General features: G+C 39.8%; 1 protein-coding gene across 3 annotated transcripts in view; it reads left to right on the forward strand.

Moving 5' to 3' along the window:
* Positions 1 to 24,603, forward strand: part of FAM189A2 (family with sequence similarity 189 member A2) — a 59,467-nt gene that overhangs the window by 32,130 nt on the left and 2,734 nt on the right. For 2 of the 3 annotated variants that reach the window (XM_042447258.1, XM_042447256.1), the window contains 4 exons: positions 9,258 to 9,387; positions 10,169 to 10,250; positions 20,225 to 20,374; positions 21,935 to 22,224. In XM_042447258.1, the coding sequence (XP_042303192.1) occupies positions 9,258 to 9,387; positions 10,169 to 10,250; positions 20,225 to 20,374; positions 21,935 to 22,224 (652 nt within the window). The remainder of the gene's footprint in view (positions 1 to 9,257; positions 9,388 to 10,168; positions 10,251 to 20,224; positions 20,375 to 21,934; positions 22,225 to 24,603) is intronic. The other variant, XM_042447257.1, reaches the window with a different exon arrangement.

Genomic DNA, 24,603 nt, shown 5'->3' on the forward strand with positions numbered 1-24,603 from the left:
CTCAGTCTTCAGGCCAGCCCCTGATGACGCTGATGATAAAAGTAAACATTTATTAGGGTTGAGAGTGAAATTATAATTTTGTAAAGAAGTAGGAACCCAGGTTTTGTCTGAGGAGAAATCTGTTTATTCTGTTTTTAATAACTGTTAATTGTTTCCATGGCTAAAATTCAGTATTATTCCTGTACTAGTGTTAAATCCCAGTATTAAATTCATCCTGAATTTATATGTTACACAAAAGCTTCAAAGTGAAGAATAGCAAAGAAAGAAAACAACTGGACCTAATTTTGCTACTTCCCATTCATTTCAGTAATTCTAGTCCAATATTGAATGCAGCTCCGTATTTAGTAGATGTCCTAAATGTTATCTTAGGAAACAACATTATTACATTTTCTTACTTATGCTGAATGCGTACCCACCAGGAGCTGTGTACAGCTGGTGATGCTTTGATGTGGGAAAAACATATGAAATATAATTAACATTCTGTGCATGAAGAAAATGAAACTTTGCATGTGATCTTCAGAATTGGTGATTTATTGAAGAAAGTGAGCAGTCATTTTGGCTTGATATAAAATTAATAAAACTTTGGTTGTGGAATAGAATGAGCTGTGTTGGTAGGTTAGGCAGGCTGAGAAGAAGACCAAAGAAACAAGAAGTCTAAAGATGGGTCAGAAAATAAGTCAGGCAGTATAGTGTGAGAAAAAGAAATTTGAGAAAGAGTGAAAGCCTGAAGAAAGTGAGGGAATTGAATCATAGAATCATAGAATGATAAAGTTGGAAGAGACCACAAAGGCCATCCAGTCCAACCTCCTGCCATGCAGGAAATCACAATAAAATCAAATACGGAGAAGCCAGATCCAACAGGCTCATCTAGTGAATGAAATCTGATGGGAGACTTTCCACCAAGATGCAAAGATGGGAATGGAGCTGGTCTACCACCTGTGCTAAGAGATCATCGAGGCTTGCCACTCTTGCCTGAACTTCTTAAATTCATAAAGGGCCTGTAGACTCATAAAAGGCTAAGGGCAAGATTGTTGGCATGAAGGCAGTGGGATAGGAAAACTGTATAAGAGATGCTTTTAAGGAGCCAGAATGATTCTTTGAAGCAGAATAAAAATAGTAGGGACAAATTAGGATTCTTAAGAAAAGAATGGCTGGTAGAGGCAATGGTGGATCCATGCAACTTCCAGTGTCCTTTTCTCTGGCCCATATGAAGCCAGCTATGCAGGAACCACCTTACTTTAGAATCTGCCTTATTTGGTTTGGAAAGGTCTTGCCTTTTAGCAGCAGCATCCCTCATGGCTGTTTTATTTATCTGCAGCACCAGTGACTAAACATGCATGTTCTTCCAGATACTGACTGATATACACAGACACTTTCAGTTTAACCTTTCCAGAAGCTATCAGAACCATCCTTCCAGTCAGTTTATGCACACATACAAGTCTGGCATCTCTTGCTCCCTCATCTATTTCAAGAAAGCCTATTTGACCCAGCTCATAAAGTCCATAGATCTGAGAATGGTCCACACTTTCTTCTTGGTTTACTTGGCTGACTTTCAGGACCATGTGCTAGGCTGTTGTTGGTCAGATTCCACCCTCCCCATTAATTTGCATGTGATTGTTCAACATCTGATTGTAAGACTTATCAAGTGTTTGAAACCCAGGGCAGAAACGTTTGGTGCTGGCCATCTTTCACTTTTCAACTTTTAAAGACGCAAAAAAGGGACATATTTATAAAGGGACCAAGGAATAACAAAGGACTGTAAGTAATAAATAAACAAGTGCAGTTGCCATTTTCCCCTTCACCTTGTCCTCTGGACACCACCACAGGCACTGTAGGCAAAAGTGCTTTGGAAGCCAACTGAGAAGATGTAAAAACCACAAAGTTTTTGAACTATCCATTATGAAGGAAGAAAATCAAGGAGAATGATGTGGTAGGCTAGGTTCCAGCTGGGCTCCCCATAAGGTTGTTGAGAGACTGGGATGGTGGGCAGCAGCACTTGGCTTTGCTGTGGACCTGCTAATGTTGTTGATTTACAGTTAACATTGACCCTGACCCTTTGGTCATGCAGACAGAGATTAATGTGAGTGAAAGTGAAACAACATTCAGAGGATTGTGATTTCCCTATCTGTTTAGCTCACCATTTCTGCCTTCTGCAAGGCACAGGCATTTTTACTTCTAACTAGCAAGATAAGGGGGAGTTGGCTGGGCTTGAGTTCCACTTCCTTAGTATTTTTTTGGACTGAAAACTAGAAACTGATATCAATAGTGGAGCCATACCATCCAGGATGTTATAATACTCTATAATATACAACCTAATCCAGCTCTTACATTCGATCAGTTTCATCTGTGTGTACATCTTTCTTTTTTTCATCTCCACCTAAGACAGTTTTATGAAATGCCTTAAGACAGTTTGACCACAGGGCTTTACTGTCTGAAGCAGAAGCCGCAGTAGATACTGTCTTACAAAGAGAAAATGGAAATTGCTTGAGCTAATGGAAAATAAATTTATTGTTCCAGTGTGAAAGACTAATCAGTTGTTGGTCACTTCTGCCTCTTCACTTATTCTGGCTGACATACCATGCATGAATCATTGCTACATGAACTGGTTTCATCAAAACAGAACAGAAAGCAAGGAATGTAGAACAAAAGCAAACCAGTGTTTGCTTGAAGCCTGAACAAGAATGGCCTCAAATTGCTGTACTACAACTCAGTAAAATCTTAACATTATATTGAGACATCTTTGAGTCAGACAGTTGTTTTTTTAAATTATCCATCTGCATCATCCACCCACCAGCACTGGGCTTTCAATCTTTCAGACGAGGTGTAAACACATGTTAGAAACAGAATAAAAAAGCAAAAATAGGCATGTCTTCCTCACCTCAGTAAACTAGCAATGGAAGTAGCAAATTGACTTGAGTCTGATTTTCCCAGGCATTGGATTAGAGTGCTGTCCTTTAATATGGTTTGTATTGTTCTGAAGGTCATTTCAAAAGGTGGACTTGTGAGCATCCTAGTGGAGCTTAATCAGACATAGATAAAATCACACAAACCTGGATAGGCAATTGTATGTTTACTTGGATGTTCTTGGATGTAAGGCTGGTTATAATATAAATTGGAGAATTCCAGAAACATAGACCCAGAAAGAGGCAGAGGGGCTCAACCCTCCCCTAAGATTGTGGGTGCATCTACACTGAAGAAATAATACAATTTGACACCACCTTCAGTGCTGCAACTCCATCCTATGGAATCCTGGAATCTTTCACGTTCTCTGTCAAAGAGTCTGGTGCTCCACAAAACTACAAATTCCTGGATTCTGTAGGATGGATCCATGACGGTTAATGGTTATCATACTGTATTATTTCTACAGATGCACTCAGTGATAGAGGGTCTGAGCGCGAACACACACATTAAGATTAGGCAAATTGGACAACCTGTGTTTGTATTCTTAGGAGTAAGCTACATTGAAGACATGGGAAGGATTTCTAAGTAGACATCATGCTTGTAATAGTCTCAATATTTAAGAATGATTAAATGATAACAGATAGAAGAAGTCATTTATCCTGTTCCTAACTGTGCCCTTGACCTGCTTCCCTGCATTTCATGCTAGGGATACCCATGCTTCTCCATTTTCTTTTTAAGAGTATTGTGTGTGTTAACATATATCTTCTAACTTATTGTCACTGATTTGATTTGTAGTGTAGTGTAGTGTAGTGGAGATAGGACTGTGATAGGGGATCTTATAGGCAACTTTGCTTTCACTTCGTAGGGTCATATTTCCCCCTTTGCTTGAAATATTAATTCTATATTAATTCTATATTTTTGCTTATCAAATTTTGTAATCTTTATTGTTTTGTCATTGTTTTTATGATAGTACATTTGTCCCCTTCTTCAGTTGATTGTTGTAATTGTAATGCAATTCTGTTTTTTAATTGTTTAAAAAAAATTACTAATTAATAATAACTTGCCCGTTAATGTTCAGTGCATGCACATACACTCCTTAATAGCAGTTTTGGGTGCCCTATCTGGAAAGCTGTTTATATGGATTACCAAGGGTTGGGTAGAAATAAACAGATGTTTTCTGGAGGAGAAAATCTTACCTGAGGAACAGTTGTGGCTGGCCAGAGTGCAGAATGAAAGTGCACACCAGTTAAAACTAGTTGCTTTGCAAGTATTGTTAGTGCATAAAAGGGCAGATCCTTTAAAAAAAAAAATAGACCACCAGTTTGTTATGACTGTTTGGTTGAGTTGTTCAGGAGGTCAGTCAGTTAGTGATCTTTTTATATAAAACTAAAAAGATTTAGTGAATTTTATATAAATTATCAAGATTATAGGATGTTACTAGACCTTTGTATAATGATAGCTATTATTGCTGTTATTATGTGCCTTCAAGTCCACTCCATAAATTAAGATGTTATAGAGCCTGTCTGAAGGCTTTCTTGACAAGGTTTATTCAGAGGAGTGCCTTTGCATTTAAGGCTAAGAGTGTAAGAATGGCCCAGAATTACCCAGTGGGTTTCTCTAATCTCCCAGGGTCCTAGTCCAAGACTCAAACCACTATAGCACGCTGGTTCAGAATTATTATGCATGACTGTATATATGCTTGGCAAGATGCTGACACATGTATGTTGTCACATGTATATAGACTATTCACCCAGAAATCAAGATTGTAAAATGGTCTTAAGAAAGAAGCTAGGAAAAAAACTGGAGACTTTTCATAAGACCAGACTACTAGAGGTTTCCCACCCCCACCCTATGTTCTGCTTGCTTCAACTACAGGTGTGCAGCAGAAGTTGTCAGTTTTCAGTGAACTAATTTGGCATGACAGAGAGAAAACATGTCCTTCTGGTTATCAACGATGTCACAAATGCTAAACACTAATAGGTTCCCATGGCAATCCTGTAACTATGTGGTAGGTGACAGATGGGAGAGTTGTTTGCTGAGGGGAGGAAATCACTTTTCCAGTAACAATCAGGGGGTTTGGCTCCATATTTTAGACTTTGGAGTTAATAATTTGGGGCTGCGACACAGTTTTGTATTATATTACTTTGTCTGTGCAGCATACATTTCACTTTCCCTCCTCCATTCTGTACTATTCTATGCTTCACAAGTGATTCTGCTGTGTTCACAAGTCCAGTGAAATGTGAAATACATATTGCACCATCATGATGGTAGAATTTTTAAATTATTATTATCATTTTTGGCCATGATGGTAAATAACATTTTGGGGGGGGGGGGAGAAACCACCTTTTTGTTTTCATAATAAAATGTAATTATAAATATTAAAATTTGCATCTGTAATCATGTACTCACCCCAATTATAAAATGTTTTTGAAAATAAGAAGAAAATAAGGCACACTATCTACTCCAGTGAATGAATGTACAGCTTTATGGATAGTTACTTCAGGGGAGCAGGCTGGATGGTCTGACTTTGATCCCAAGATCTAGCCTTTTGTGGCACCACTAGCAAGAAACAGAAACACAGTTACAATGCTAGGAAGATGTTAAGGTGTTTCAGAAAATTGCTTATGGTGTTAGCCCCTTTTGTGAACAAGCCCTAAGGCCTAGAATAAACAGGTTGAAAGTAACTTTGGTAATGATAATTCAATTGGATTCATTGTTTCTTCCCTGCTCTACAGCAAGTGTGGAAGACCTCAGAGTCCTGGGCCAGATGCAAGTCACAAGTGTTTTCCTTGTGGCCCATAAGCTTCTGCTGATATCACTTGCGCAGGGTTGAGATAAAATATTGTATAAAGGCTATCTAAAGTCTGAGAAGCTGCTGCAGTGCAAGAAAGGTGAAAGTGAATGCACAGATGTTCTTCCACTTAGATAAATTTCACTTTTATAGGTGTATGAATTAGAACTGTTACTGAATCTGTTTAGCACAGAACATCTACTAGCTTATTTTCCTTCTACTTATAGCTCGTTTAGATCAGGTATTGACTTAAATCCAATTGCAAGTCTCAACTTGAACAGACTCATTGAATCAATGGGATTTATACAAGTATTGACTTAACCATTCAACAGTTGATTCATTGAGTATTCTAGCAGGGCTTAGCAACTGAACTAAAGCCAGTTTATTTACTCAATTTTACCAACCTTCTTCTTTGATTTGCGGATCAATTCCATACAAGTACCTCAGAGTTCATTCTGTGTTCACAATAGACTCCAGTCCATCCACAGGGTTGTATGAATACTGTATAAAGCAGCTTCTGGGTAGCTATGGTGGCACCTTGAGCATGATACTTTAACAGTACCTATACTTGGTCCATATTTGGACCAACTACCTATACTTAGCAGTCCATACTTGTCAGATATTCCAGTTAAACTGCTGCAGTCCACATTGACAGAGTCAACTCTAGTGCTAACCAACATATGTCAACAGATATGGAAAACAAAATGCTGGCCAACAGATTGGAAGCAGTCAGTATACATTTCTATTACAAAAAGAGATACAAAAGACTGCAGCAACTATAGGTTCATAGCACTGATCTCTCATGGAAGCAAATGCTCAAAATTCTGCAACATAGACTCCAACCATACATGGAGAGAGAAAGCCCAGAGGTCCAAGCAGGGTTCAGGAAAGGTAGAGGCACTAGGGACCACATTGCAAATATACGATGGCTAATAGAGCGCACCAGGGAATTCCAAAAGAAAATCAGCATGTGCTTTATAGACTATAGCAAAGCCTTTGACTGCATAGATCATGAAAGGCTATGGAACGCCCTCAAAGACATGGGAATGCTAACACATCTGATAGTTTTGATGAGGAATCTGTACTCAGGACAAGAACAGAACATGGAGAAACAGAATGGTTCCCAATTGGCAAAGGGGTCAGACAAAGCTGCATCCTTTCATCCTATCTGTTCAACTTGTATGCAGAACATATTATAAGAAAAGCAGGCTTGGACAAAGAAGAGGGAGGAGTGAAAATAGGAGGAAGGAATATCAACAATCTAAGATACGCAGATTACACCATAATTTTAGCAGAAAACCTCACATACTTGGAACACCTACTAAGGAAGATCAAAGAAGAAAGTGCAAAGGCAGGCTTAATGTTGAACATAAAGAAAACAAAAATAATGACCACTGAGGACCTTCACAAATTCAACCTAGACAATGAAGAAATAGAAATAGTAAAAGAATCCTCATACCTGGGATCAAACATTGATAGAAGTGGGGACTGCAGTCAGGAAGCCAGAAGAAGATTAAGAATGGGGAGGGTGGCCATGAAAGAACTAGAAAAGATTTTAAAATGCAAAGATATACAACTGAGCACAAAAATTAGAATCATGCAAGCCATCGTATTCCCTTTTATCATGTATGGATGTGAGATCTAGACATTTAAGAGAGATGATAGGAAGAAAATCAATTCATTTGAGATATGGTGCTGGAGAAGAGTGCTGAGGATCCCATGGACAGCCAAAAGGACAAACAAATGGGTCCTAGAGCAGATCAAGCCAGAAACCTGCCTGGAAGCCAAGGTGACCAAACTGAGGCTGTTGTACTTCAGACACATCATGAGAAGGGAGGACTCATTGGAAAAGACAGTAATGCTGAGAAAGGTGGAGGGAAGTAGGAAGAGAGGAAGGCCACATGCCAGATGGATGGACTCTATTAAGGAGATCACGAATATGAGTTTACAGGACCTAAGCAGGGCAGTGGAGGACAGGAGATCTTGGAAATGTTTCATCCATAGGGGCGCCGTGGGTCGAGGTCGACCTGAGGGCAGTTAACAACAACAAATACTTGGTCCCATCAGTATATTTTTGGAATATAACTCCAATGCTCTTTACCACTTGCTAGGATGGCTGGGGCTCATGGGAATGACAGTCCAATGATATCAGGAGGTCACCAGGTTGTTCCCCCTTACTGTAAGCTATAGTGAACAATGATGATACCACTATCAAGTGCTGGCTCCTTAAGGTCTGCCTTACTGCATACAAATAAGGCTGTTCCTTGGTCCAGCCTCTTTTGTGCTAACATAAAAGAAGGATGGTTGAGGGGAGGTGGAGTGTGCTGGGCAGGAGTAGCCAGAAGACCTTTGTGGTCTAAAAACTACAATAGGATCTTCATGTCTGGATGTTTCTTTGTTGGTGTGGTGTATCTAGGAAAGGTGAACATATATTTGTGGACTGTAGGACCAGAAAACAATCCATACTTGCCAGATAACTTCCTTAAGCCTTCTTCTTCAGTGTGGCCTAATCAGATTTGCTAAACTTAATGCAAAATGTATAACCTATGCAGTTTAAAATTTGCAGCTGAAACATTTGCAGGTGGGTTTTTAATTACAAAATTCCTTTTCACAACATCTCCTTAATCTCCAAAACATAATCACTATGTCCTCCCTGGTTACCATGTTAGATGTATTAGTCGCTGTCTTAATTGATAAGATGCTTCTTTTCTAATTCCTAGATAAATCTGGACATGTGGGTAATGGTTTAAGCTGAAAAACTGTTCACCAAAGCCTCCTGGTAAATGTTCACTCTGAGGGTCATTTTTCGTAGTGTTTACGTTGTTCAGGGATAAACAGGGAAGAGAATGTTAAATATAGTAGGAAATGTTAAATGCAAGGATAATTACACGCAATCAAAACTGACATTTATGAAACACAGTAGGCACATAAAAATGGAGTCTTAGCATGGTTTGCATTTTATGAAAGAAAAGCTAGAATTTATTCATGGGTAACCAGCCTCAGCCTGTCAGAAATAGCTTTCATTAATATTTCATAATTACCATACTGCACTGCACTGCACTTGGTTCTGACATTACTTGATCTAGAATTAGATGTGTGGCAGCAGAGATGACTCTTTAGGTACCAGCAGGCTAAATACAAAAGTCTTACCCTGTTGGGGCATTACTAGATGTATATTATGCTTGTTATTTAAAATTAAAAACATTTTTGGCTTCTAATTTGTGTCTCTCTATCTCTTTCCATCCATCCATGCATCAATCGCCTGTGTTAAGATTATTTAGGCTTGTGTCTAACTTCTAGCACAGTTACTTAGTTGAGAGTAGGTGTGAAATATTTGTGTCAGCCATATTTTAAACAAGTTCAGAATTAAGATACTTAGGTGCACTTGTTTCTTCACAAACAGTAATTCCTACTTGGGTTTTTAAGAAAAGTATTTGTGAAGATTCCTGATGAGCAATTGGCCCTTTTTCTTTCTTTCTTTTTTTACCCATATAAAATCAAATCATTTGCTTTAGTCACTGAGTTCTCTGGGAACACCTTCCATAGGGATTTTTCTTTCTCCTAGGATGCTGGATTCTGATGTCATTCCATTACCACATATTTATGGAGCCAGAATTAAAGGAGTTGAAGTTTTCTGCCCACTAGATCCACCACCTCCTTATGAAGCAGTGGTGGGTCAGATGAGTCATGAACAGGTACCCTTCTTTGTATTCCATCAGTTTAATGTTCTTTCACAGTCAGCTAGTGTAATTATTATTATTATTATTAAAATTTTCACTTTTCTGCTAATAAGTAAGCCCAGAAACTTTTAGGGGGTATATCAGTGAACATTCCAGTGAATAGGTATGAAAGGTGCTTACCTCATATGGATTATTTGCATCTCATTTAGATACTTTTTTCTTTATTTTTCTTGAAAAGAATTAATAATAATAATAATAATAATAATAATAATAATAATAATAATAATAAGACTTTATTTCTATACCGCTTTTCCGGTGATCAAAGCAGTGTACAGCAATTAAATGTGTGACATTTGAAGATGATGTCATAATTTGTTATCTTTTTTTAAAACAAACTTGCTTGTTATCTGAATGTTCTAAACATGTACGTAGAACATATTTCCCTGCTCCCAGTACAAAGTGAAATCCCTAACTTGGAAAATTAAGTATTCCCTTTTCAGAAAACATAAGAGTACTTACTCTTCCTCATTGTAGCTGAGACCAAAAAAAAGTAGCAGTTTTTTTCTGGCAGAGAATTCAAAGTCATAGCCTCTTCAAATTGAGATCCAAGCTGAGTCGAATATATATTGGACTTGGGATGTCCTATTTTACTGAGACACAGAGGAACTGCCAAATATATCTGTTGATCAGCGAATTGGTATTATTACTTTTGGGATAAACCTTTACAAAGTATGAGCCTGTCTTCCTATTATTTGTTTATAACTGTCTATTTGAATCTTATTAATTTTCTGTTTAGGAGAGTGCACTTCAAAGTTCAGATGTTACAGAAGTTGTTAATGGCTCATCAAGAGAAAATCTATCAAGACAAGTATCTCAAGGTAAATATTACATTTGAAAACATTTTGCTTGGGCTGGTGATGAAGTACAAAGGTATGTGATGATCAATCTATATTTTCCGAATTTTAAACTAATTTTTAGTTTAGTGCAGTTCTCTTCCAAATGTTTCCTGCTCCAATTTGCAGTAGTGCAGTATTTCTTCCTGTCCTTTTTAGTCATGTTCTTTGTCTCTGATGTCTGATTTCATTAAAACAGTTTGCTGTAGTTGTGATGCCTCAAGTTGTTTCTGACTTAGTTTAGATATTCTTAAAAGTGATCTCTCTGTCTGTATATTTTGAATCCTTTCAGAGGAAAAGCACATGATGAATGGATAACCGTTTGGATGAGAAAATATCTAAAAACTAAACTCAGTCCTTGCCATCCCTAATTGGGGCTAGAAAAGACTCAAAGGGTAATCCACTGACAAAATGGAGTTTCCCTTCATTTCGTCGCCCCTTTAAATGTATCATGAGAGATTTAAGGAAAAATCAGGCTGGCGTTACTTTGCCCATGTGGTTTTTCCAGATCAGGGGTTGCACACCTACTTGTGAGATATTTTAAGATAGTTGTGTGTGTGCACATGTGCATGTGCATGTCCGTGTCTGTATGCAGTGTGTGTGTAGCTTAACCTTGTAACATGGAAGAGCCATTGCCAATTAGAGTAGACAGTACTGGGCTAGACGGATCTATGGGTGATTCAGTATGAGGTAGCTTTCTGTGTTTCTAAAGCATTGTATTTGTCTTTCTTTGCCTTTTCTCTATGCTGTTTGTTCTTGTTTCCTGCTACCCTATCAGTTCTTGAGTTTTTTCTATTCTTGAAGGGAACTTCATTTGCCTTCATTAGGTTTTAAACGTTAACGTTCAGTTCTGTTTATGTTCTGTTCATGTTTATGTTGGAAGTCGAGTTTAAAAGGTGACTGAAGGTAATATTCTAACCCACTGCAGTTAAATGTTGTTGTTTTTTTCAAATTTAACTGTGTTTGAACATGTGCTCATGAAACGAATGGGACCTAAAAATCCTAATTTTGGCTGGGTCATACCTTTGGTGTTTCAGATGTGTTTGCCATGATGGCAATTAATAATAATAATAATAATAATAATAATAATAATAATAATAGGATTTATTTATATGCCACCCAATCACTGGGAATCCGGGCGGCTTATAACAGAGGGGATAATTGACAGTTCCCTGCCCTCAGGCTTACAATACCTTCCTCAGGTGTTCACTGGAGAGCTGAGAGACTCTTCTGAAAAGGGTTTATCTAGAGTGAGTGGGAAGGAGAAGAAGAAGACGTGAAGCATATGTGATGTTAGATACCACCACTGGTGCCTAAACAACAGTGATAAGGATGCCAGTCAAGGTGATCTTTCTCTTTCTAGGCATTCCTTGTAGTGCTTCAGATAGCAGAGACTCCCAGAGAAAGACCTCAGTTATGGTGTGAGCTGGAGATTGATGCAGGAAAAAGTTGTCTAATAGTTATTTGAGCTTTTGATAGCTTGAAATGAGTTTGGAAAGGTACAGAGATTACAAGGTCAGCCCAGACATTAAGTATAGAGAGACAGTTACCTCTGGCAGCAGATGTGGTAACCCAAGATAATTCCTCCTGAGTTTCCTAGTTTTTCCTTTCTATTGGAACATAGAATAGTGTCCCACATGGTCTCCAGCTTGCTGCCTCCAGATGGAAAATCATGTCCTATCACTAGTAGAATGATCAGTCTTAAACAAAGTGCCAGCCAGTACTTTGAAATCAGCTGATAAACAGATTTTCATAAAGATCTTCCGCAAAAATGTTCTAATAAAATTGTCCTTATGGATTAAATAAGTCTGGAGTTTAAAAAATACATTTGTAACATTGTTAACAAGTGACAACTCCATCCACCCTAAGCACATTGTTCAATTAAACATAGACTCCATGCAGACAGGCCAAAATAAAGCTGCTTCGGGTCACTTTGGAGGTATACTGTTTAAATGATGCATGCATCCTAAGAGTCCGGAAGCTGCACCAAAGCCAAGCTCCAGTCCTAAATTTACGGTGCATTGCAATAATCTGGATTAGAATAACCTTGTTAGTTGTTTAGTGGCATAGGTGATGAATACTACATCTCACTCTCCTGCTGGTCCCAGAGTTCTCCACAGGAAGAAGGACAAATATAACTTTTGCTGCCTGGAAGAACTTCCTTCCTGCTTCAATCGGACTCTTCCCCAGAAGGCCTGAGCTGGCAATATTATTATTGTTTTATTTTTTATTGTTATTGTTGTTGTTGTTGACCTTTAATTGTAAAGCCCTCAAACTCCTTCACCACCGCAGAAAGAGAGCCAGCTACACCTCTTTCTTTTCTCTGCGAACCCCATCTTTCCCATGGCTCGCCACATTTCTCCTAACCTGATCCCCATTCGGCCTCTCCCTGTCTCCCTGCTTCCCTTCCTCTGTTCCCTCTGGAACTGCCACTCTGCTGCCCCTAAAGCAGCAGCAATCCATGACCCTTTTCTCTCCAAATCCCTTAATCTCCTCGCTCTCACCGAAACTTGGCTCCCAGCCCATGATACTGCTACCTCCGCTGCCCTTTCTTTTGGTGGTCTCTCCTTCACTCACACAAGCCGCCCTGAGGGTTGAGGAGGAGGGGCTGGTATCTTGCTATCTAACTCCTGCCAGTTTCAAGTCCTATCTTTTCCCCCCAGCTATCATTTCTCTTCCTTTGAGTTTCATCCTATTAGACTCTTTTCTCCTCTACAGCTCCGGGTTGCAGTCATCTATCGCCCTCCTGGTTCTGCCACCCAGTTCCTCTCAGACTTTGAATCACGGCTGACATTCTTCCTTTCAGAGTCAGTCCCCACTTTGATCCTAGGTGATTTTAATATCCACGTTGATGATTCCAATAACCCTACAACATCTCGCTTTAACTCTCTGCTAGCTTCTTTTGGCCTCCAACCACACTCCAACGCTTCAACTCATTCTCTTGGTCACTGTCTTGACCTAGTTCTTGTTGCAAACTGTGCCATTTCTGACTACCTGGCACTTGACTTTCCACTATCTGATCATCATTTAATCTCCTTTGCTCTTACTTATACTCCTCCTCCTCGTCATACTGTTCAATGCTATTTTCGTGATCTTCAATCTGTTGACTCTAACCATCTTGGTCTGACCCTGGATTCATTTCTCTCTTCCCTAAATCTCGGGGATTCTGCTGATTCAGCTATGTCTTTATTCAACTCCACTCTCTCCTCAACTCTTGACCATTTTGCCCCTGTCTCTGTACGCATTTCTTCCTCTAAGACTAGGCCTCAGCCCTGGCTTACCCCCAACATTAAGTTTCTCCAGTCCTGTTCTAGAGCGGCTGAATGTCTTTGGAGAAAGTCTAAACAGTGGGCTGATTTTATCCATTTCAAATTTGTTCTTTCTTCCTTCTCACGCGCCCTCTCTATGGCAAAACAGAATTATTACAAATCATTGATCTCCGCCAATGAGAGGCGCCCGCAGCAATTATTCTCCACCTTCATCACATTGCTTAAACCTCCCTCTCCTCCTGTCTCTTCATCATTCTCTCCTAATGACTTTGCTAATTATTTCATCTCTAAGATTACCACTATTTGCTCTGAGATAGTCCCCCCCGATTCTTCTTCTGCTCATAATCTTCTATTGCCCTCGCCTAAAAATTTTTTCTGTGTTTCCTCCTGCTGCTTTGGATGAACTATCTACACTTCTGAACTCTTCCAAACCTGCAACCTGTCCTCTTGATCCAATTCCTACTCGTCTTCTAATTTCTATAGCTCCCTCTTTTCTGCCCTCGCTTCTTCAATCTCTCTCTCTCTACAGGCTCCTTCCCGTCGGACTTCAAACATGTTCTCATTTCCCCAATTCTGAAAAAAACCTTCTCTTGACCCCTCCTCTTTGTCTAGCTATCGTCCGATTTCTCTTCTTCCCTTTCTTTCTAAAGTTTTGGAACGGGTTGTTTATTCTCGCTGTCTTGAGTTTCTTGAAGCCAACTCCATCCTCGATCCCTTTCAGTCTGGTTTCTGCCCAAGGCATTCTACAGAGACAGCTCTCACGAAGATCTCAAATGACCTTTTACAGACCAAGGCTAATGGCCTTTACTCTGTTCTCATTCTTCTCGATTTGTCTGCAGCCTTTGACACCGTTGATCACTTTCTCCTAACTGACATACTCTCTGACCTTGGGTTCTCAGACTCTGTTCTTGACTGGTTTAGATCTTACTTGTCTGGCAGATCTTTTGCAGTAGTTGCAGGTGGTCTTCTCCTGTTCCCTTATCTGTTGGAGTTCCTCAGGGCTCTGTTCTGGGTCCCCTTCTGTTTTCTCTCTACACACTGTCCCTAGGAAAACTCATCAGCTCTTTTGGTTTTTCCTACCACCTGTATGCCGATGACACCCAGTTGTATCTTTCCACCCCTGACAAGTCTTGTCTTGTCTCACAGCCGTCTCGCAGTGGATGCGCCATCGACGTTTGAAGCTCAACATGTCCAAGATGGAGCTTCTTGTCTTTCCTCCTAAGCCCACCCTTCAACACTCCTTTTCTGTCTCTGTGGGCAACATTTCTATTCAACCAGTCCAGCAAGCCCGCAGTCTTAGTTTTATCTTTGATTCTTCTCTGTCATATATCCCTCAGATCCAGACCACAGCCAAGGCTTGTAGATTCATTTTGTACAATATTGCCAAAATCCAACCATATCTCTCCGCCTCTACTGCCAAGATCCTGGTCCATGCCCTAGTGGTCTCACGACTTGATTACTGTAATGTCCTCCTGGCTGGGCTTCCTCTTTCTCACCTCCGTCCTTTAATTTCTGTCCAGCATTCAGCTGCATGCATTATCACTTCCACCCACCGCTCTGACCACATCTCTCCTGTGCTGGCATCCCTTCACTGGCTCCCCCTCCCTTTCCGCATTCAGTATAAGCTCCTGCTGTCGACATTTAAAGCCCTCCATGGACTGGCCCCTCCTTACTTGTCAGACCTTCTTTCTCCTCACCTTCCCACTCGGGCCCTCTGTTCTGGTAGTCCAGGTCTGCTGTCCCAGCCCAGGATTTCCTCTGCCCCATCTCGGATTCGCCCCTTTTCACTCGCTGCCCCTCACTCCTGGAACCTTCTTCCCTCGCGAGCAAGAGCCATCACCTCTATAACCACCTTCAAAACGGAGTTGAAGACCATCCTGTTCAGGGCAGCATTCCCAGGCATTGTATAATTGTCACTTGCTATTTGATGTTCTTTTGTTGCTTGTTTTATTGAATCATTTCCTGTATTGCTATGTATTTTATATGTATTATCCTACTAGAGAGGCCCCTTCCCCACCACCACTCCCTTTGTGTCGTGTCTTTTTAGATTGTAAGCCTGAGGGCAGGGAACCGTCCAATTAAAAAGATTGTATGTACAGCGCTGTGTAAATTTACAGCGCTTTATAAATAAAGGTTAATAATAATAATAAATAATGGGGACTGAGGCTGAATTTGTGACTTGCCTGGTTTATTTAGTGTGTTATTTAGTAAGGTAGTTGAGATTTGACTCTTGGTCTAAGAGTAATCCCAAATCTGTTACATGATAGTGCATCTCTCCCTGCACTGAGCATCCTGTCAATGAGAATTGATTTAGTTGTCCTGTACTCAGTGTGGGTAGAAAACAGCAGACAGAAGCAGCAGATGCGGCCATATTTGTCCAACCATGCTTCACAGTACAGTTGTTACTAGATTAAAATGTAACTTCAGTAAAGAAAAAAATACTATTTTGCATGTGAAGTGTTAATGTAAGGTTTATTAGGAAGTGTCTGAATAAGCATTGGCTTTTACATAATATATAGAATAAATGCTTTTACATGGTATATAGAAATAACATATCCTATCAATGAAAGGCTGACTACAGTGTTTACTGTTCTGTATCGCTGGATGGACAAGAAGAGACAGACGTAGATTACGGCTGACTCACCGTATCTTGCTCTCTGTTTAATGCTAATGCAGTGGGAAGGGTGGGTGGCAAAGGGTATGTTTAGGACGGGAGAGGAAACTGCTGAATCTCTCTGTCTATTTGGCAGTGCTTGGCAACGGTATTGATTGTCTAACTGTGGAGTTGCTTCATGATTTTAAATCTGTCTGCGTGTCTCTGGCAGAAACTCTAAAACGTGACTTTTTTCTGGAAAAACGCCAGTGCATTCCCTGTGCCAGCCAAGTTGCTCTTGACTGCTAAACCAGACTTTATTTCAACTGGATAATAATACCCCCTTCACCAAAATCCATTGCTACTCTTCTGTTGATTAACTTTAGCAGACAACTGCTAAAGATAAGTAGCAGCTGGTTTTATGAATACATATTATATGATCTTAGAAGCAAAGCAACTTTGCAATTGAGCTGGACCTTTTTTTTTGAGGTGGGGAGGGGGGTCCAGTCAATGTGGGGACTGGGCATAGATATACACACATGCAGAAAAACCTTCAGATGTTTCCCAAATCAATTTTATGGCTTTGGTGTCATTTCTTGAGGAAGTCACCTTTACCCTTTCTCACCTAACCCTTCCCCCCTACATTTGTTGTTGCTTTGTTTGTAGAGCTGTAGATATATAGACCTGGTATTCCTGACATTTAGATCTTTATTGTCAGTGTTTCTGAATTAACTGTTATATTTGGGTCCTTTAAAAAAAAAAACAGTATAATGAAAAATGGCTCTGGGCTGGTCAGGAGTGAGCGTCTTGCATAGATAGGATTGCTAAAGATGAAGCAGTAGCCACATGGTTCCCAAAAATAATTTAGGGCAAATATAAATGCACTCTTATTACCTTCTTGTCTTACATTTGCTGATGTTCGTATCACCGAACTGGCTCTGTAAAATGCTCCTGTCAGATTAAATGGAACATGTTCAGTTCAGTTCATTTATTTTATTTCTACCCTCCCTTTTAGGGCAAGCCTTTAAAGATGGCTTACCGGAAAAGTGTTGAAAAGGAGTACAACAATAGAAATAATACATAAGAATTGAATCAGATAGGGAACCAGCCATAAAACCAATAAATAAGCTCTCTAGCGTGGAGTAGGTTTAGAAATTGCTTTAGCCCCATGAGAAGAGACAACATAAGGTGTGGGGTTAAACCTGAAAAGACTCTGCCCCAGTACCTCGCAACCAGACAAATTTAGCAGTGGGCCAGAGAGTGTAACCTCAGAGGCTGATCTTAAGGCCCAGGCTTTGTGTGTTCAGGGGAGTTAAGGCAGTCCTTCAGATTATCTGCAGCCATTAAGGGCTTTACAGTTTTGTGCCAGTACTTTAAATTCAACTTGGAATTGAATCAATAAACAGTACAGCTAATGTGTGGAACACATGTAATCACACCACTACTACCCCACATGTATTCTGGTAGATAGAGTTTGTACCAGCTGAAATTTCTGAACTGTAAAAGAATATTAAGACTGCTACATGTTCAGTATCCCATATCCAAATTGCTTGGGACCAGATGTGTTTTCAATTTTGAATTTTTTTCCAAGTTTTGGAATATTGGCATATACTTAATTATATACCCTTGAGGTGAGACCCAAATCTAAACAGGAAATTCATATAAGTTTCACATACACCTTATACACATAGCCTGAAAATAATTTTTATATAATATTTTAAATAACTATGCCTGAAACAAAGTTTATGTACATTAGACTATCAGAAAGCAAAGGTTCTACTATCTCAGACATCCACTTCAGATTTTAGAGTATTTTAGATTTTGGATTTTTGGATAAGGGATACTCAACCTGTACTTTAGTTTCTCAGGGACTTTAAAAATATTATCCATCTGTAAATGTCATCACTAATTGCATTGGTTCTAAATAAAAGCATCCTTATTTGTGTAGAATGGGAGTAGATGAAGGGTTTATGGGGCGAAACAGACTGCCTGTGACAAAGCTGGACTGGGGTTGTGGCAGCTACACACTGGCTTTTTAGGGCAGTCTGTTTTGCCCTTATGTCTCTTTGAATGTTGGCTCTTGAAAACCTCACAGATATGAGCAGGTCCAGATTCTTCTCCAGTAATGAATTTTCTACAGTCTATGAAGCTGGATAACTTTCTGTCAAAATAATAGCCACTGTTTTTGTTAGCAGCTGATCCTCTGTGGCAGGAAGCCTGGTGTTTTTTTCTTCTAAGAAAGAGCATCCAAATTTTTAGTTTCCTGATGGGCATGACTATAATATGGGGGGGGGGATCCTTATATAAAATATATATCTTCCTAAACTGCTGTGAAAATTACATGTTTAAAATCTAATAAACCTAATCCCAATAAACCCAATACTGGATTCTTTTCTATCTGTGAAATAGTGATATGAGAGATATAGGATATGATAGCTACAAAAGCTGTTTTATTTTTTTGCTCTAAGCAGCTTCCAGCCTCCTTTTTATGTGTACGTGCCTGTAAATGCATCTCTGAGATGCACAGGTCCATTCATCTCAGTTCTGTATGTTGGTGTCTGGAGGAACTCCACCCTATATTGTCACACAAGGTCAAGGCTTCCTAGTTTACATATTTATGTATCCTACATGGCTAAGCTTTAAGAGTTCCAAATGTGGAGCTCTGCTATGGCTCTCCTCCTTGGGGGCCCACTGTTGCACTTCAGTATCTCCCCCCATGGACATTCTGATGCTGGTGGAGAGTGAGGGAGGGGATTGAAGAAGTGTCTAGTCGTGCTCATTTACCAGATGTGGACTGAGGATGTCTTCTGTCAAAATCTATTTGTGTCTACCAGAGGTCTCAGTGTTGTTTGGAGTGGAGGCTATCATAGTGCAAGGTTGAGCCTGGAGAAAGATAATACAGTCGGCCCTTCTTATACACGGATTTGTTGGTTTCAAGCATACACAGGTTGAAAATGTTTTAAAAAAAGTATAAATTTCAAATATCAAACCTTGATTTTCCATTTTTTATAAAAGACACCATTTTGCTGTCTCATTATATTTAATGGGACTTGAGCATCCACTGATTTTGTTATACATGAGGGATCTTGGAACCAAACCCCAGCATATAACAAGGATCCACTGTACCAACTTCTGTAACAGCATTAGTGTATGTACACATTGCACATGTGTTTAGTTGTCAGATTAAGACAGGAATCTTGTTTGTTCCTACTAGAGTGAATGGGTAAAAAAACTTGGTATTATTGTTAAGCATTTTCAAACAAGCCAACATGCTAGTCAGCACCCCTGACTGGCTTGGATGTTTGTAGCTATAAACCCAGATTCAAACACCAAAATGTCCTTACCCTATTGATTTACTCATTTTCAGCTTTATATTTTTTCCTGGAAGATACTTGTGATAAAAGCTTGTTACCGTGAGAGTTATTTTGAGTGAGGAATCACTGTTTCCCTACATGGTGGAACCACAATACAAAATCTTTACCTTCTGCCATTCACTATACTACATCTCTTTATATTCTTGTACTGTATATCCGTAGTCACATGCTTGTTTGTGTATGTGTATGAATTAAAATGCATGGTAACATGACTTCGCATTTGCAATCTGTTTTATTACAACTGGTTCTATGAATATTACGAACATAAATCCAAAACACATTGCAGAAAGTATCTAGTTTGAGACCGCTTTAACTGTCCTGGCTCAGTGCTAGGGGATCCTGGGAACAGTAGTTTATTGTGGCACCAGAGTTCTCTGACAGAGAAGGCTAACGGTCTCACAAAACTACAGCTCCCAGAATTCCCGAGCATTGAGCCAGGACAATGAAAGCACTGTCAAGATGGATTATTTCTGCAGTGTGTTTTGGGCCATAGTTTACCAGATGTGGCACAATAAATGTGTCTTTAGACATTTCTCTTACTTTCTGGTGACACATATGATAATAACTAATTTTATTCCTAATAATTGGTGTAAAGGAATGACATTAAAATAACCATGTCTGTTTTTCTCTGTTATACATACTTCAGGGACTTTTTTGTCTTTGGATTATATGCAAGTTTGTCTGACTGATTCTCCTATCTCAGGCTGTTCTTGCTTTTTGCAGTAGATGGAGATGTTCCCAGTTCTTCGGCCACAGAGACCACCTTGCATCCAGAACCTGGGCTGGCGTCTACAGGAACCCAAAGGAGAGCTCTCAAGCCTCTCAGAAAACGATCTAAAAGCGATCCTGTGCTGCATGGCTTTCTAGGCAGAGGTGACCAATCATACTGTAATTCTTTTTGTTAGAGACCACAAAATTGAGGAACCATAAAATTGTGGAACCATTATATTTGCATAATAATGGTTCATCTCCAGTGAGATAGATGCCTGGCAAGGGTGTTATTTAATGTAAAAATTATGTATATATGTACCTTGGTAATGCACATTCTTCAGTTGTGTAGTTTATCCTAGAAACAGGTCTGTAACAGATGGCAGCTAACAGTAACTTGGCAGAGATTGAAATTATTACTGTTAACCTGAAAGTAGAATGACCATACATACATCTTTCAGGTGTGTATATTTAGTACAGGATGCCATTTTGTGTTTCTGAATATCATAGTTACTTTTTAAAAAAGGATTCTCTTCTTGTTGCTTGTGTAATTTAAAAGACTCTGTGTACTTATTGTTTGTTGCTTCTTGACTAGCACTGAATCTTTTTCCAAAGAACAGTGTCCAAATACTTGTGCAATTCCATTTACTAGATCCTAGTTTTATTGGTTTTTCAGAAATATTTCCCCCAATGAAAATTTGTTTCCCTGAAGCGAGTAAATTTTCTCCATGTGCAAATTCCACTGTATCTGTTTGGACAGAATTATCAAAATAATCAGTTCCATCTTGAATATGAGACATGGCTCATCACAAGAGTTGAGTGTGTGTTTTTGTGTCATTGGGTCCTTCCTATTGCTGGTTCTAATTGTGATATCCCCCCTTGTTGCCAGTCCTTCATGTGTTATAATCTGTTAGATATGCTCCTGAGCAATTACTTTATGTGTGATGTTATTAATGTAAAAATAATAGCAGAATGGTATGCACTTGAGGCAGGGACAGTAGCTCCGTGAGTTTTTTTCAGTGGGTTTATTATTTTATAGTTAAGTTACTACTGTTTATAACAATAGCCTAGAACCTAAAAGTGGCTGAGATTTTTCATCAGAAATACAGCACATAACTTCATGATTAGCCACACTCAACATATTCCACAACTCTTCTTATAAATTGCAACAGTGTGTATTGGGGTATCTTGCGCAGTGTCCTCATGCTAGGATCCTTATTAGTCATTGGGACCCACAGGATCCATTGCACAACAGACACACTGCTGACTCCACTTGCACAATGGTCCCAATAATTTAGCTACATCTCTGCTTCCCTCTTTAGAGTACGGACATTGTGTATCTTCACAATTCACTTTTACTTGCTTGTGAGTCAGTTTATGACGACATCAGTACCTAACAGTTTACCTGTTGGAATTTATCACCGATTGATCCAAAGATGGGATTTAAGCATGAAGAAAACAAGTACATGAAAACTCTCCCTATCACAATTGCCAAGTGTCCATCTGCACCTTACAATGATGAATTGATAATAAAAATAGGCTTTCTTCCTTGTTTGATCCTCTAGTGATTTCTTACCATATGGTTTCAGTCAGTCAATAATTGTATTTTACTTCATTATTGGATTTCCCTCTGTGTGTGTGCATGTGCACATATGACTTGTGCTTGTGTGCTTTTTCATTGAAGCTATCCAGATGCTTCCAGCAAGGTTTTATTTTTGTCTTCAGGTCCAGTGCTAAGCTGTGAAGCTGCCACCCAAACAGAATTAAAACCAGAACTGGCTACAGTCATTTTGCGAAAGAGTGTGAGAGCAAAGACTTTGCGCTCGAGACCCAGGTCCTTGATAGACTACAAATCCTACATAGATACAAAACTGCTTGTGGCAAAGTTCCTGGAGCAGTCTTCTTGCAGCATGACCCCTGACATCCATGAACTGGTGGAAGACATAAAATCTGTTTTAAAATCAGATGAAGAGCATATGGAGGAAGCCATCACCAGTGCCAGCTTCCTTGAACAGGTAGTTAATTATTGTGTCTGAACCCATAAACATTTCTTCACTGTAAATGGCATCCCTGGCTTCCAGGATGCAGGGCCAGTTTGCAGCTGTACTTTTGGATGTGAAGCCCAATGCCAAATGTGACCTTTTGTAGGGTTTGCTGGCTTATTTCAGCTTTGTGTTGGGAACAGGGAAGAAAACAATTGTTCACACAAATCACATACTTTGAACTGAATGCACTGGATAAATCTATTAAACTTATAGAAGTTTCTCTCCTTCTGCTCAGAGGTTATTTTCTGCACACTTCTCTCCCATCTCAGAGCTAGTTAAGAGTTTGTATTCAGTAACTTGACATTTCTGAATTTACAAGAGAACAAATTCCAATCTTACCCCATAGGAGTGTGAGACAGCAAAGCAGGACGAGCATATACTAATGATATTTGGGGATAGTAGTAATACACTAAATCTCTCTTTTTGTCTGGAAGTATGGAATAAGTTTTACTCGGAAAACAAATGAAAGGAAGATGGCTGTGGTTGAAACTATCAAAAAAAGTTTAACAGCATGTTAAAATAGGGTCAGAATCAGTCTGGTCTGCCTTGGAACATCTACTGCTCTATGAATGTAGGAAATGGGGAGTGTCAGGTGGTAATGTGCTTCTATACATGGAACATTGCAAACAGGTGGGGAGAGGAAGGAAAGCAGAAGACTGATCCTCCTGCTTTTCTGGCTGATCTTAGAAGCTAAGAAGAGACAGTTGTGTTAATACTTGGATGGGAGAGTGTCATTAAATATCAGGTGCTGTAGGCTATAAGGTGAACATCACACTGCACTGCTATAGCACTATTATTCCACTTTAACTACTATGGCTGCCTCTTGTGGAATTCTGGGATTTGTAATTTAGTGAGGTCCAAGAGCTCTGGTTGAGAATTCTGAATGCCCTTCCGTAAACTGCAAGTCCCAGGATACCACAGGAGGCAGCCATAGACGTTAAAGTGGAATAATAGTGCTATAGCAGTGTAGTGTGATATTTCATAGGAAGGAACTGACAAAACTACCTCTGAGTATTCTTTGTCTAAGAAAGCCCTATGAAATTAATGGGGGGGGGGGGGTCACTGTAAGTCGACAGGCAACTTGAATTTACTTTTTAAATTTAGTTTTGTTTCACTTATATGCCGCCTTTCTCCTAGAGTAGGACTCAAGATGGCTTCCAGAAAGTGCAAATTCAAAACATTTACAGTAAAATTTCAAAACAGTTATAACCAACACATAAAACACACTTAAATCATTATAAAATAACCAAAAGTTTAAAAGATAAATGAAACATCCCCAATAAAACCTCTCCCTCCCACATTACATTAAAGGGCCATTTAAATAGAAATATCTTTGCCTACCTGCATAAAGAAAGCAGGGAAGGAGCTAGCCTAGCCTCCCATGGGAGGGAGTTCCAGAGATTGGAAGCAGCCACTGAGAACTCAGGCCTCTCTCATGTCCTGAACAAACATACCTGTGATGGTGGTGGGACTGAGAGAAAATCTTTTCTTGAAGCTTTTAGAGCTCTGGCAAGTTTATATTGGGAGGTATGGTCTTTGAGATAATTTGAACCTGAGCCTACAGGGCAGTGATGGCAAATCTTTTAGGGACCTGGTGCCCAAACTAAAAGGCTTTCTGGTACCAGGCGTTACTTGGTGCAGGTGCCGGGACTTCCAGGGGGGACGGAATTCCAAGGTGGTACTTTCATCCTCCAGGGGCAGAACTTCCAGAGCAGGACTTCTTCCCCCCCAACCCTCCGCTTCTCTGGAGACAGTTGAAGGCCCGGGAGGGAGGGAGAAAGAAGAATGCACCTGTTCCTTCTCTTCCTTGTCTCCTTGGGCTATCAGCTGCATCTTCAGAGGCAACTGAATGCCTGGGAAGAGGAGGAAGAAGTGTACCTGTTCCTCCTCTCGCCCCCCCTGAATACCCTCCCAAGACTTCAGCTGCCTCTCCGGAGGCAGTTGAAAGCCCAGGATGGCCGGGAAGAGGAGGAACAGGCACATGCCTGTTTCTCCTCTTCCACACCCTTCGCATGCCCTGAAAAATGACTTCACATGCCATAGGTTCACCATCATGGCTGTAGGACTTTATAGGCAATGGCCATTATTATGAATTGGGCCTGGAAATGTATAGGTAGTAGGCAGTGAAGCTGTTTTAGCAAGGGAGTTATATGTGCCCTATAACGTGAAGGCACACACACTCACTCACTCACAAAACAGAAAATTGTCTCCTCTGAGATTTCATGCTGAATTTGGAGCAGCAGCATCAATGGCCCACTTTTGAAACCAGTGACACATCTCCTTTTTCTTTCCTCTGGGCTGGCTGAGAAATGACCCTCGTTAAAAAAATTAGAACAGTGAATACTGTGC

This window comes from Sceloporus undulatus, chromosome 2 (genome assembly GCF_019175285.1).
Source record: "Sceloporus undulatus isolate JIND9_A2432 ecotype Alabama chromosome 2, SceUnd_v1.1, whole genome shotgun sequence".
Taxonomy (NCBI): Eukaryota; Metazoa; Chordata; class Lepidosauria; order Squamata; family Phrynosomatidae; genus Sceloporus; species Sceloporus undulatus.